This window comes from Erithacus rubecula (assembly GCF_903797595.1).
Source record: "Erithacus rubecula genome assembly, chromosome: 9".
Lineage (NCBI taxonomy): Eukaryota > Metazoa > Chordata > Aves > Passeriformes > Muscicapidae > Erithacus > Erithacus rubecula.
In genome coordinates this window covers 33010648-33022887 of record NC_136660.1, presented here as the reverse complement: position 1 = coordinate 33022887, position 12240 = coordinate 33010648, and the positions used below count along the sequence as shown (strand labels likewise).

Genomic DNA, 12240 nt, shown 5'->3' with positions numbered 1-12240 from the left:
GCTCCAAGCCCTGTCCAACCCCATCTTTTCCATCGGCTGTGCTGCCCAGGAGTGGGAACACAGCAGCATTTCCTGCTGTGCCCAGGAGGAGCTGTGCCCTGGGCTGCTCTCAGTGCACTCACATCAGTCTGAACCATCTGTGGCCGCTGGTTGCGGATCCTGCAGACGAAGTCGAAGACGTCCACCCTGCGCTCGGCGTGCATCATGTCCATGATGGCGTCGATGACGATGAAGGTGCCCGTGCGCCCCACGCCAGCGCTGGGGAGGGACAACAGGCCCATGGAGCCAGCCCAGCTGCACTGAGCCCCTGCCTGGGCTCACACTCTCACTGGGAAATGTTAAACCCCACGGATTGTGGAATTGGGGAGGGACAACAGACCCATGGAGCCAGCCCAGCTGCACTGAGCCCCTGCCTGGGCTCACACTCTCACTGGGAAATGTTAAACCCCACAGATTGTGGAATTGGGGAGGCTGGAAAAGCTGCTGTTGGAATCTGGTACCGGAGGTACAAGGAAGGTCTTAGCTGTTCCCTCCTGCCACTATCCTAATGGCAGACAGCCAAATATCCCCTCCCTGACCCTTTCCTAGAAAAAGCCAAGACCTGAGATCCTCTCTCTCTTTTGCCCTGGGACCACCATGAAATAAAGAAAGGCAAGGAGCCACTTTTGAACCTCGTGTTTATCTCCATGCTAAGCCTAGCTCCTTCTTATGGACACATAGGAAGAAGTTACAGTTTATAGCAAACTGCCTCAGGTCCTCCTGTGTCCCCAAGTGCCACATCCCCATTAAATCCCTCCAGGGATGGGGTTCCACCCCTGTGACCTGTCCTAGGCATTTTGGAACTTGCTGCTCTATCATCAAATTTTTACAACATTTTTTTCACCCAGTTTTCAATTTCTGGTTAAATTAATCCTTTAAAGCAAAGGGAGAGCTCCAGTTAATACCCAGATGTCAATTATTATTTTGAACCTATATAGAAAATAAGTATTTTACCATAAGGAAAACCATAAAAAATTCTAATTATTCCCTCAGGGAGCTAAAGTACTTTTAACAATGATCACACACAGCTAATGTGGTTTTCTTCATCTGGGGTTTCTCCATTGCTAAGAAATGGTTTTTTGGGATTTTTTTTTGAGGTTTTCCTCCTGACATACCAAACCCTTTCAGTGAAGAAGTATTTCCTAATATCCAATCTAAACCTCCCCCTTTTTCATTTTGACAAGCACAGCAAAAAAAGAGGGGTGTTTTTAGCATAAAAACCCAGCTCTCCCTATTGATGCCATCAGAATTATATTTAAAAAAACATTTGCCAAAAAAAAAAAAAAAAAAATCTGCCTGACCATCCCTAATAATTCAAGTCGAGGTAAAATTTTAATTCTTCTTTTAGTAATTTTCAGCTCCACATTTCCCAACGTGGAACACTTTTTGGTTTTTATATCTTCAAAAGCCACAAGAGGGAGCACATCTATTAGAAATGACAAAATCCCAGCGTTTTTCAGCTCTTCCTTCCAGAGGAAGAGGGCATGGCATCCTGTGCTGCTCATGAGCAGCTCTCCTTTAACCTCTGGCCACTTTCTGGGCTGCAATGGCCACAAACAACTCCAGGAACACGAGAGAAAATCCTCTCCCCTCCTCCCTCACAGGCTCAAAAATACAAAGCAATTCTCAGCAATGCAATGTTAGGTTTTCAATAGCATCAGGAAAAAAAAAAAAATTGTGTTTGTAGTACAGTTATTTAATTTCCACACTCACTTTACCCATGAGCTTTACTATTCCAGAAGTGTGGAGGGATGATGGAGATTCCCTTCTCTCTCCCTTCCATTTTGGCCCTCTGGTAGCACAAGGAATCCCCCTCATGTCCTAATTAATGTTTTAATTCCCACTTAAAAGTGATTCTTCTCCTCCTGCTTTGTGGCATCCATTACTCAGCTACTTTGCCAAGTCCCTCTCTACCCACTGAAAAATTCTATTTCTAAAAAACCCCTATTCTTAAAAAAACTCTATTCCTAAAAAAACCCTATTTCCTAAAAAATAGAAAATAAACCAAACAAAACTATTTCCTAAAAAAAACCCAAAAAACAACAACAAAAAAAAAAACAAACACAAAACAAAAAAACAAACTATTTCTAAAACCTTTCAGAACACCAGAATCAGCAGAAAATCCTGCCCCTCCTCATTTTCACTCCTTGACTTCCACATGCTAAAATCAGTGTTTTATTCACTTCCCAAACCCCACTGGAGAGCTTTTGGCCAGAGTGCCTGGGCAGGATTTTTCTGCAACCTCCCTAAAAATGGAATGTTACTCACAGCTGATGGGCTTCCCTTTCCTTTTCCCAGCAATTCAGTGGTGTCACATCCTGAACTCAGATGGAAATTCAGTGTCACCTCTCCTTTATTTCTGACACACAACAACCTCACTGTGCTCTGCTGGCCCTTGAGATTAAAATCTCTGCAGGTTTTTATGAAATTATTTTGTATTTTCCTTGCTTTTTGCCTTTCCTTCTGCTGCTTAAACCAAGCACAGCATTTGCTGCTGCTGCCAAATAAAGCTCAAGCCCAGAATTCTACTCCACACACAGCAAAGGGTAAAGAAAAATAATCTCAACTGAGACAAATCTATTTTTCCCATCTAAATGGTTTTTTTTTAAAGTTTTTTTTTATGACACCTGGGAGAGAAGGTGAATCCCAGCAGGACAAATAGGACACCCTATTTTCCACTTTCCCAGAGAGAATTTCTAGCAAAAAATAAATAGAAAATTCAAGAATTTACAACTTTTTTTTTCCTTAAAAACAAGACCCAAACAGACAAAGCTGCTCTTTCCTTTTCATCCTGCTCTTGTGTTCTTTTTTATTCTAACCTTGCAATAATTGCTCCTAAAAAGCCACTTCTGGCTCAGTGATGAGCTCACAGTTTCTATAGAGGTTGCAATTATTCTCTCCCAACTCTTTGAGAGTTTGGTTTTTGTTTCATAAAAAAAAAAAAAATATTACAAGATTTTTTAATTTAAAGATTTCAACATTTCAGCAGCAGCCTCTGACAGAAGGATGTGAGTGACCATGGAGTGGGAATTGCTTCTGGATTGGGATGAAGCACATTTTTAAAATTGCAGCATTTCAGTCTCTTGAATTGAAACCTTTCTTCCAAACTTTTCAGGCATTTCATGGCTAATTTCCATGAAAAAAAAAATACAATATTTGACTGTGGGAGAAGTGGGGGATGAATTCTTCAAGCAGCATTGAGTGGCAAAGGCCACAGATTTCTATCAGCAGTCTGTTTTTCTGACAAAGAACAGATTTATACCAAACAATGGAGATCCCTCCTTAAAAACCCCAAACAGCAGAACAACAACTCCTGTTTTGAGTATTAAACTGACAGCAAATCAGAGCTGTGGAAATTATTTTTACTCTGAGCTCTCAACAACTCAGCAGATTATTACCCTTGAATAGGAATATGAGTAAAAATAAATATAGAGAAATATAAATACATACATAAAATCTTAAAAATACGTAAAAAATATATTTAAAAATTCAGATTTTATATATAAATAATTCCAGGCCAAACCCCAAGAATAGGCTGAGGAGCACATACATACCTACAGTGAACAACAATGGGTCCAGCATGGGCAGGATTCAAGGTTTTGACTTTTTTCAGGAATTTCAACATGCCAATGGGTGTGAAAGGCACCCCAAAATCTGGCCAGCTGGTGAAGTGCAGCTGTGTGACGAGCCTTGGAGCTTTGCATCCCTCCTGGAGCTGCAGGAACAGCCAGACTCTGAGTTTGCAATCTTTTTTTTTTTTTTGTGCAAAGATGAATAAACAAACTGCCATGGTTATTTTGTGTTTATTTCCCATCATACTCCAGGCCTGACTCAAGGATTTGGAGTTTACAGGGTATATAAGATACAAACACTAAGTAAAAAATATCATTTATTATTCATTTTCAGGGGAATAATCCCAGGATGGGATTGCAAAAAGTGAGAAAAACTCCTCCAAATAGCCAAATATATCCAAATTCACTCATTTTTTTATCTGTGCAATTAAAAAAACAACACCTTCTTCTAAAGAATATATATATTCAAATATTTTTTTACAATTTGTATGTTTTGGGAATTTTTTAGTTTGATTTGATGTCTGACTTGTGAATGTGGTTTTTTGGGGGTCAGGTGCTAATTTTGCACAACAGCTTTTGGTTTTGTGGTTTTTGCAGTTGATAGTTATTGACCATATATTTTTATATATTTATATATATTCTATATATTACTCATATTCTTTCTATATTTTTTTAAAATGTTAGATAAGTTATTTTACAGATGTTTGGTTTTTATTGTTAGTTACAAACCCAAAAGCATTAGTTATTATTTGATAGCTATGTTTGTAAAAGTTAAATGTGTAACATATTTTAGTATCTTAATATTTTAATGTATACTATATTTAATATATAAGTAATTTCAGTTTATATAAAATATATAAATATTTAATGAATATTTTAATATATTAAATATATGTAATGTATTAAATATATTTAATGTATGCAATATATTAAATATATGTAATATATGTGATATATTAAATATATGTAATATAATAAATATTTTAAAAGTTAAAACTGTATTTATTGCACTGCTCATAAACAAAAATATTATCCATAAATGACATTTTGAGAACACAAGTTACAGCACTGGCCACAGAAGTGGACAAATCCTATTACAATAAAAATTGCTAAAAGTGATTACAAACTGCACTATATTAAAATTGCTATAATTAATAATTTCAGCCACAAAAATGGACAAATCCTATTGCATTAAAAGCAGTTAGAAGAGATTACAAACTGCACCATATTAAAATTGCTGTAATTAATAATTTTAGCCACAAAAGTGAACAAATTCTATTAATAAAAGTTGTTAGAAATGATTACAAACTGCACAGCGTTAAAATCGCTGCGATCAAAAATTTGCAAAAATTAATTTATAACACTGAAAGCCAACAGCTCCACAGTTACATATAACTACTCCTAACACACAACATGCCTGGATTCATTGGATATTTTTTTAGATATTTGATTTTTTTTTAGATATTTCCTATTCTCCCCAGACTCACCGAGTGCACGCAGAACTTGCGGATGGTGTAATCCACCAGCACCATGCAATCCTCCACAGACACACGGACACTGCCATAGCTCCAGCAGCCCTGGTCAGGCCAGTACTGGAAACACTTCTCCTGCACAAAACAGCAACAAAAAAAAAACCCCAAAAAACCCCAGAATTTCAGAAGCAAAGACAGGATTTTATCAGCCTGACTTTGCTTTGCTCGCCCTGTGAGCAGGGAAGGTGAGCTGGCACAGCCTGGCACAGATCTAACACCTGCTGCTCCTTCTTCAACTGCAGAGAAGGTGACAACAAGGTGGAATTGGTTTTTAACTTCCTCAACCCCTCAGTTTTTGTTTCAGTTTGGCAGCTTTTACAATTTTAGGTTTTCATGATGCTCTCAAGCTTCAGCTGCAGCCAGTGAGGAATTCAGAGCAGCTGCCCTTTGGAGGCAGCAGAATATCCAGGTTTTTATCCAGGTTTTTATCCAGGTTTTTATCCAGGTTTAGCAGCTCTGGAATTTGCCCTCATGGGCTGGGGATTTGCTGCTGGAGCTTCAAGCAACAGGAAAATCAGCTCCAAGAAGAAAACAAGGAATGCCCATCCTCAGGGGACAGGAAGGAACAGCAGCACCCTCACAGCAAAGCAGCTTTAATTTATCATTGTTTAGCTGACAAACTGTGTACTTTGAAACTTAATAAACCTAATAAATTGAGCAGAGTTTTTATTTAATTCCTAATCAATCCCATCCACAAGTGCAGCTTACACTGGGATAAAACTACAGGAGATTTCCTTTGGCTCTGGGCTATGCAGGACACAATTTGCCATCAGAATTTTCTCCTTGGGATCAACTGATACAAATGGGTATTTTAGAAATGAAAATGACATTTCTGAGCAGAAACTCAGCTGTGCTGAGAGAGGCCAGGGCAGGATGTGGTCAGAAATGCACCTGGTCAGACCCTGAGTGCTTCTGGAGCACAGGGGACACCCCAGGCAGAGTGAAAGAGCTTTTTTACCTCTTTTCTTTCTTTCAGGTTGGTTAACATGACAATAATGGCTGATTTCTGCTCCCAGATCATCCTCCAGAAGTCATTGACTGTTTCCTGCTTGGGTCCTGCAGACAGAACAGGGAGATGCTCAGGAGAGGGGATGGAGCAGATCCCACACCCTGCCCTGGGCACCCACCCAGAGCTGTGTTTGCTGCACCTGAACAGGAATATATCAAATTTGTATATTAATGTATTAAATAAACCCCCATCACGTTTCCTTTCACATAATCATGCTCCCAAATCTACATTTTTAGAAAGAATCTTCTCTCTTGAAATATCCCTCATGGAATCACAGAATGGTTTGAGTTGGAAAGGACTTTCAAGATCATTTACTTTCCACCCCATCCATGGCAGGGACACCTCCCACTGTCCCAGTGCTCCAGCCCCAGTGTCCAGCCTGGCCCTGGGCACTGCCAGGGATCCAGGGGCAGCCACAGCAAATCTGGGAATTCCATCCCAGCTCCCAGGGAACAATTCCTGCCCAAAATCCCATCCAAACCTGCCCATTGTCAGTTTAAAGCCACTCCCTGTGTCCTGTCCCTCCATCCCTTGTCCCCAGTCATTTCCTGGAGCCTCTCTAGGCACTGAAAGATTCTCTAACACATGAATTCTTAAATAATTTTTAATCTTTTAACTATGGCAGGAGCAACATTTAGAATTCCCACTTTGCAGCTCTTCCCTATGCCAAGGTCCAAGGTTCCCTGGGACCACAACAACCTTGGAATGGATCATCAGGAGACACCAATTTTGGTACAAAGAGGGTCTGGGGGGGAAATGAGCCCCTGCTCAGAGCAGCATCTACAGGCCTGGAGGCAGCTGGTCACTTCACACATATTGCAAATTCATTTCAATTGCAATTTCATTTCAATTCATTCCTCTAAATCCAGCCTCACACCTGACCACCACCTGCAGCTAAAAAAAAATAAAATCTCTAAAACACATCCATAACTAAATGTGGAGAGAAGAGAGAAACGAGGAGGAGTTACCTTGTGCTGCTATAAATTTATTCTTTTCTTTATAACCCTGTGGAAATAAAAGCCACAGCAGTTACAAGGTGACAGGCCAAGGTGTGCAAGCAGAGAATTATTTCTTGAATTCCCAAAGTTTGGCCAGCTGTGGGCAACCCTCAACTCACATCTATATATGATGCATTAATGTAGTCTGAAGGTGGGGCTCCATCAATCTGGGACAAAATCACTCTGGAATGATCATCTGGAAGAAAACAAGAGAAACAAGAGCAGTGGGGAGTTATTAATCTGAAAAATGGCATTTCCTTACAAGTAGGAAGCCTGGAAAAGCACAGAGCTCCCCAACAGACAACATGAACAGCATTTCTGACCAGTGAAATTGCTGTTATTTGAGTATTTTCAGCACATGAACACCACCAGCAACCTCCTCAGGGCCAAAATGAATTATCTGGTTTAAAAGAAAAGCAAATGGCTTACATGGCAGGATGTTGGGATATCTGTTCTTCTCCCTGTTCTCTTCCTTGTTTGCCATTTCAAACGTTCCCTGCACATACCCAGACGTTAATGACTGAAAAAAAAATAATATATATATATAGTCAATGTGTTAGAAAACAAATAATTTTGACTGCACATGGCTTAGGGAAAATTTGCATCCAACAGAACTAAATATATTTCAGCTTTTTTTCACTCCAGACAACAATTTCAGCAGTTTTCTCTCAGAGATGACAGTGATTTAGCAAATTGTGGAACTCTGAGCTGCTGCCTGGAGCTGCCATCTGCCACAGTGACTCAGAGCACGACCCCAGTGGTGGCACCCACCCTGGGCTCAGGCACAGCAACAGGGCTGAGGACACCAAATACCAAATATTGCTCAGCTCTGCCTCTGCAGACCCAGCCCTGGGTGAAAAGGAGGAAGGAAAAATTGTTTATGAGGTTTTTAGTGTGAGTTGAGCTCTGTGCAGTGAGAGCTCAGTGCTGATAAATTTAGTCTGGTTTAAAAAAAACAAAACAGTCATGGAGGGCAATAAAGCAAAGGAAAAAACAGAGAAGAGGGTGAAGATGGAAACAAGGAGGAGCCCATGATGGAGCCTCTCCACAGCTGAGATGCTGCCACTGCAGAGGAACCAGAACTGGGTTCAGAAAAATTCCTTTAAGTGGATTTCATGGAATTCCTTTAGCTGAACTCCAAAACCCCCAGTGCCAGCAGGGTGGATCCCACTGGGGTAAAACCCCAGCAGCTTGGGAAGGCACCACCAACCTCCAGTCTGAGTCACACAGGGCACAGAAAAACACAGCTGAGCCCTGGCTGGCTGGCAGAGAGCAGGGCTGGAGTGTCCCCAGAAGAGCCAAAGCTCAGGGTGACACAGGACAGGGACACCCTGCTCTCTGCTGGGGCTTTCATGGGGCAAAAAGCTGTGAGGGGAACAGAAAGGTTAAAACAGGGCTGAGGAAGAAAGCTGCTGTCAGCACACTGCTTAATTCCTGATGTGAACAAAACTCGTGGCTTTCATCAGCTTCTTTTGCTGATTAAAGTAAATTTATGAGACACAAAAACTAAATTTTTGTGTAAAAAGAAGTGGAAGGTGTTCCTATCCATGGCAAGGGATTGGAACTGGATGATCTTTAAGCTCTTTCCAACACAAATCATTCTATGACTCCCTGAAATAATTATCTTTTTAAACTGAAAGTCAGGCACCCGATTTTCAATTAACAGCCAGAGAAGTTCTGGATTTTCAGGTGAAAAGGAATTCCCTTTGGCCAGATCTCCTCTCCATGCCCTCTGCAAATCCTTGGCATCTGCCCAGGGACTCTGTGCCCCAGCCATGGGCAGGAGGATGTGATTCACCCAGGCTGCTCCTCACACATCCTCCCACCACCCCCAACCACGAGGAGCTGAGTCCTGCTGGCCCTGGGCCACCTGCTGCCACCAGCCCTGACCTGTCCCCAAAACCCCCCTGAAGCTTTGACAGGCTCAAGCCACCCTGCACCAGCACATTTCCTCCTTTTTCAGCACTGGAAGAGACACAGGGGTGTCTTAACCCAGCCAGAGTGAAAATTTCAAAAGAAAACTCCTGGTGAAATTAATGATTTCTGTATTTTCACTAATTAATCTGAAAAATCAAGGCAATAATCCCAAACTTCAGGGATGATCAGAGGTAGGGGCTCTACAGGAAATAATAATTTTTACATTTTTTCTTCTTTTTTTCACTTTGAAGAAATAACACACTCTTCTAGCACCCAATGTTCACAAAAGAATCACATAACAATAAAAGGAGTCTCTGCTGTTCTGTGAGTGTCCAAGGGGTGCAATGCACCTCTGAATGGTCACTGAGGCTCTAAGGACAAAATCAAAGGTGCTGGAGAACATCATCAGGCACATGGATCCAAGAGAAGTGCCCTCAAAGTCAGGAACTGCCCTCAAAACTATTTTCTGCCTGCTGGGTGCCTTCATCTTTTAGTTTCTGGTTTATTTTTACCAAAAAAATCACTTGGGACCAAACTTCTCATCCAGCCACACAAACAGGGAAAAAAAAACCACACCAAGCATCATCCCCATCCAACCCCATCACTGCTCATTTTTGGGGATCAGACCCCAGGTTTTTGGGGGTGGGCAGAATCCCACACACTCACAGCATGGGGCAGAAAAATGACCAAAGCAAAGAGGAGTTTACAAATTAAAGAGAGGAGTTTAAAAATTAAAACATGGTTTGTTTCACTCTGAACCTCAGAGCAAATTCATCAGCAGAGTCCAAATTCACATCTTGTCAAGGTTCTCACTTTCATTTTGTCAGCTTTGATAAGGATTTCCACAGTGCTCCCTGTCTGAAGAGGCAAAACTCTGTGGTTTAAACTTATCATCAACCAAACTGCAGCTCAAAATGTGCTCCCAGTTAAAAGAGAACTCCACAGCCAGCCTAACCAACATGTGCATTGTCAGGTGTGGATTTGTGAGACATTTCAGCTCCTGCTGTGCAGGGAAGTGAAAAGTCACCAAAAGGCTGGAAAAAGCCCCAAACTCAGGTTCCTGGTGTGGTGTTTCTGCACAGGAATCCTGCAGGAGCTCAGCACAGACCCCTCAGCTCAGCCATACAACCACACTCACTGGGCACAAAATCCTCAGCAGCAAAACCCTGAGAAAAAAGCCTCATAGAAAATGTGCTAGGATGGGAACCAAGAGCAAAAAGTCATATTAACAGGATGAAAGAAGTCAAATCTCAGCAGAGCAATATTAAGGCCACACTGTGTCCTCTCCTCTGAGCACCTCCCATAGAGCTGAAACACCCAGATCCCCCAAAATGCATCCAACATCATGAAAATCAATGCTAGAGAGGTTCATATGCAAAGCTCCTCTCCTCCAGCTTCAGGCAAACACTAAAGACTTTCTTTAAATGCAAGAAAGAGGCAACCAGTTTGTGCAATACCAACTCAGCATCATAAATCAGCAAAAATTCCAGGTTTTATCCAGATGAAGAGCCCCACACCTGACAGAACCCACAGCAGAATTATTAACACTCGCAGATATTTTGATTTTCCCTCCATTTTCAGCCACCCATGTGTAAAAACTTACATTAAACTCCTCCCTGAAGAGCTTCCCCTCATCTGCTGAGCGTGCCCTGATCTCCTCCTCCAGGTTCTCCACTGGGATGGGGAAATATTTCCTGGGGCCTGAGGGGGACCTGCTGAGCAGCATGACCCTCTGCTGTTCTGTCAGGACAAGGACACAGGTGTCACAGGCATGGCCAGAGCCACAATTCCCAACCACAAATGTTGAAAGATGCCAAAATCAACTTCTACCATGACACTCTGAGCTGATAAAGGTGATTTAAAGGGAATTAAAACACCAAGTCACATGCCAAGTGGTTGCTTTGAGAATATAATGACACCAAGAAGAAGCACTGCTGGTGAAATTAATGATTTCTGTATTTACACTGGATGAAAAAGTGAGCAAGTTTTATTCAGAAAAGGAGAAGGGCAAGGACAGCTTTTGGCACTTATCACCAAGGGGATGCTGTGAGATTATTTCATTTCAAGGAGAAGCAATAATACTAAAAATAAAAAAATAAAAACAACAACAACAACAATAATAATAATAATAAATTTCTCTTTAACTTGGCAGCCAACATAATAATAATAATAATATTTATAATAAATACTTTCTCTTTAACTTGGCAGCCAACAGAAACTGTGCCCCAAGAGGAACAGCCCAGCAGGAAGCTGATGGATATTTTTAGGGTTTTGACTTTCCCCCCAACTGCCACCCTCTTCAACTTGCTCATCACTTCACCCACGGCCCACTGGGACTGACACAAACCACAGAGTGATTATTTTATCTTCAATTTTATCATTTTTCTCTGGGTTGTGGTCAAAACAACTTGTCCAGGTTTGAGCTGGGCCCCACAGAGGAGCCAGCCTGGGGTTCCCCATGGGCAGAAACAAACACAAACTCCAAGCAGTGGAAAACATTTTAAAATTCCTCAGAGTGTTTTATTTCAGTGCCTCTGGCTTCAAATTGTGAATGTTGAGATGAGGCAAAGTGTTGAGGATTTTTTTCCCCCATTTTAGGAAGAAATTCTGCAATTCCTTCCCTAAACACAAGGATCAGAGTGCCACCAGCCTGGATCTCAGCTAAAACACAAAGAGCCCAGGAAAAGCTTGACACAGAAACATTTGCTGCATCACAGCTTAAAGTGAAACCTAGCTCAAACCAGCAACTGCAAGTAAAGGTTTCCTACAGCCTGCTTCAGCATGGGTTTCTAAAAATGGATTTCCATTCCAAGGCCAGCTAGGATGGCACAACCAAGTGCTGGAAGATGTCCCTGCACGTGGCAGCAGGGCTGGAACTGGATGAGTTCCAGATCCTGTCCAACTCTAATAATTTGTAATTATATTTTTCCCAGCTCTTTTCTCCTTAATAACAACCCTACCACTTCTATTACAAATAAAATCAAACTTTGGAGCAATTGTGAATTAAAAAATGAGAGTTTGAAGCCAATTTCTCTGTACCTTGTTCTTCCAAGATCCCATTTGGCATCTTTTTGTCACCGGAGGTCACCACAGCTTTCCTGTGTCTCCTGAACCTGCAAGAAGAAGTTAACCTGGAAATCCTGGCAGGGGGAAAACAGCATTTCCCCACTCCC

At 41.5% G+C, this 12240-nt stretch overlaps 1 protein-coding gene across 3 annotated transcripts in view; it reads right to left on the bottom strand.

Moving 5' to 3' along the window:
* Positions 1-12240, bottom strand: part of PTPRE (protein tyrosine phosphatase receptor type E) — an 83040-nt gene that overhangs the window by 8799 nt on the left and 62001 nt on the right. For all 3 annotated transcript variants that reach the window (XM_079312246.1, XM_079312247.1, XM_079312248.1), the window contains exons 4-12: positions 12107-12180; positions 10671-10807; positions 7580-7670; positions 7270-7346; positions 7121-7157; positions 6102-6199; positions 5099-5218; positions 3594-3754; positions 123-258 (exon numbers count right to left, since the gene is read on the bottom strand). In XM_079312246.1, the coding sequence (XP_079168372.1) occupies positions 123-258; positions 3594-3754; positions 5099-5218; positions 6102-6199; positions 7121-7157; positions 7270-7346; positions 7580-7670; positions 10671-10807; positions 12107-12180 (931 nt within the window). The remainder of the gene's footprint in view (positions 1-122; positions 259-3593; positions 3755-5098; positions 5219-6101; positions 6200-7120; positions 7158-7269; positions 7347-7579; positions 7671-10670; positions 10808-12106; positions 12181-12240) is intronic.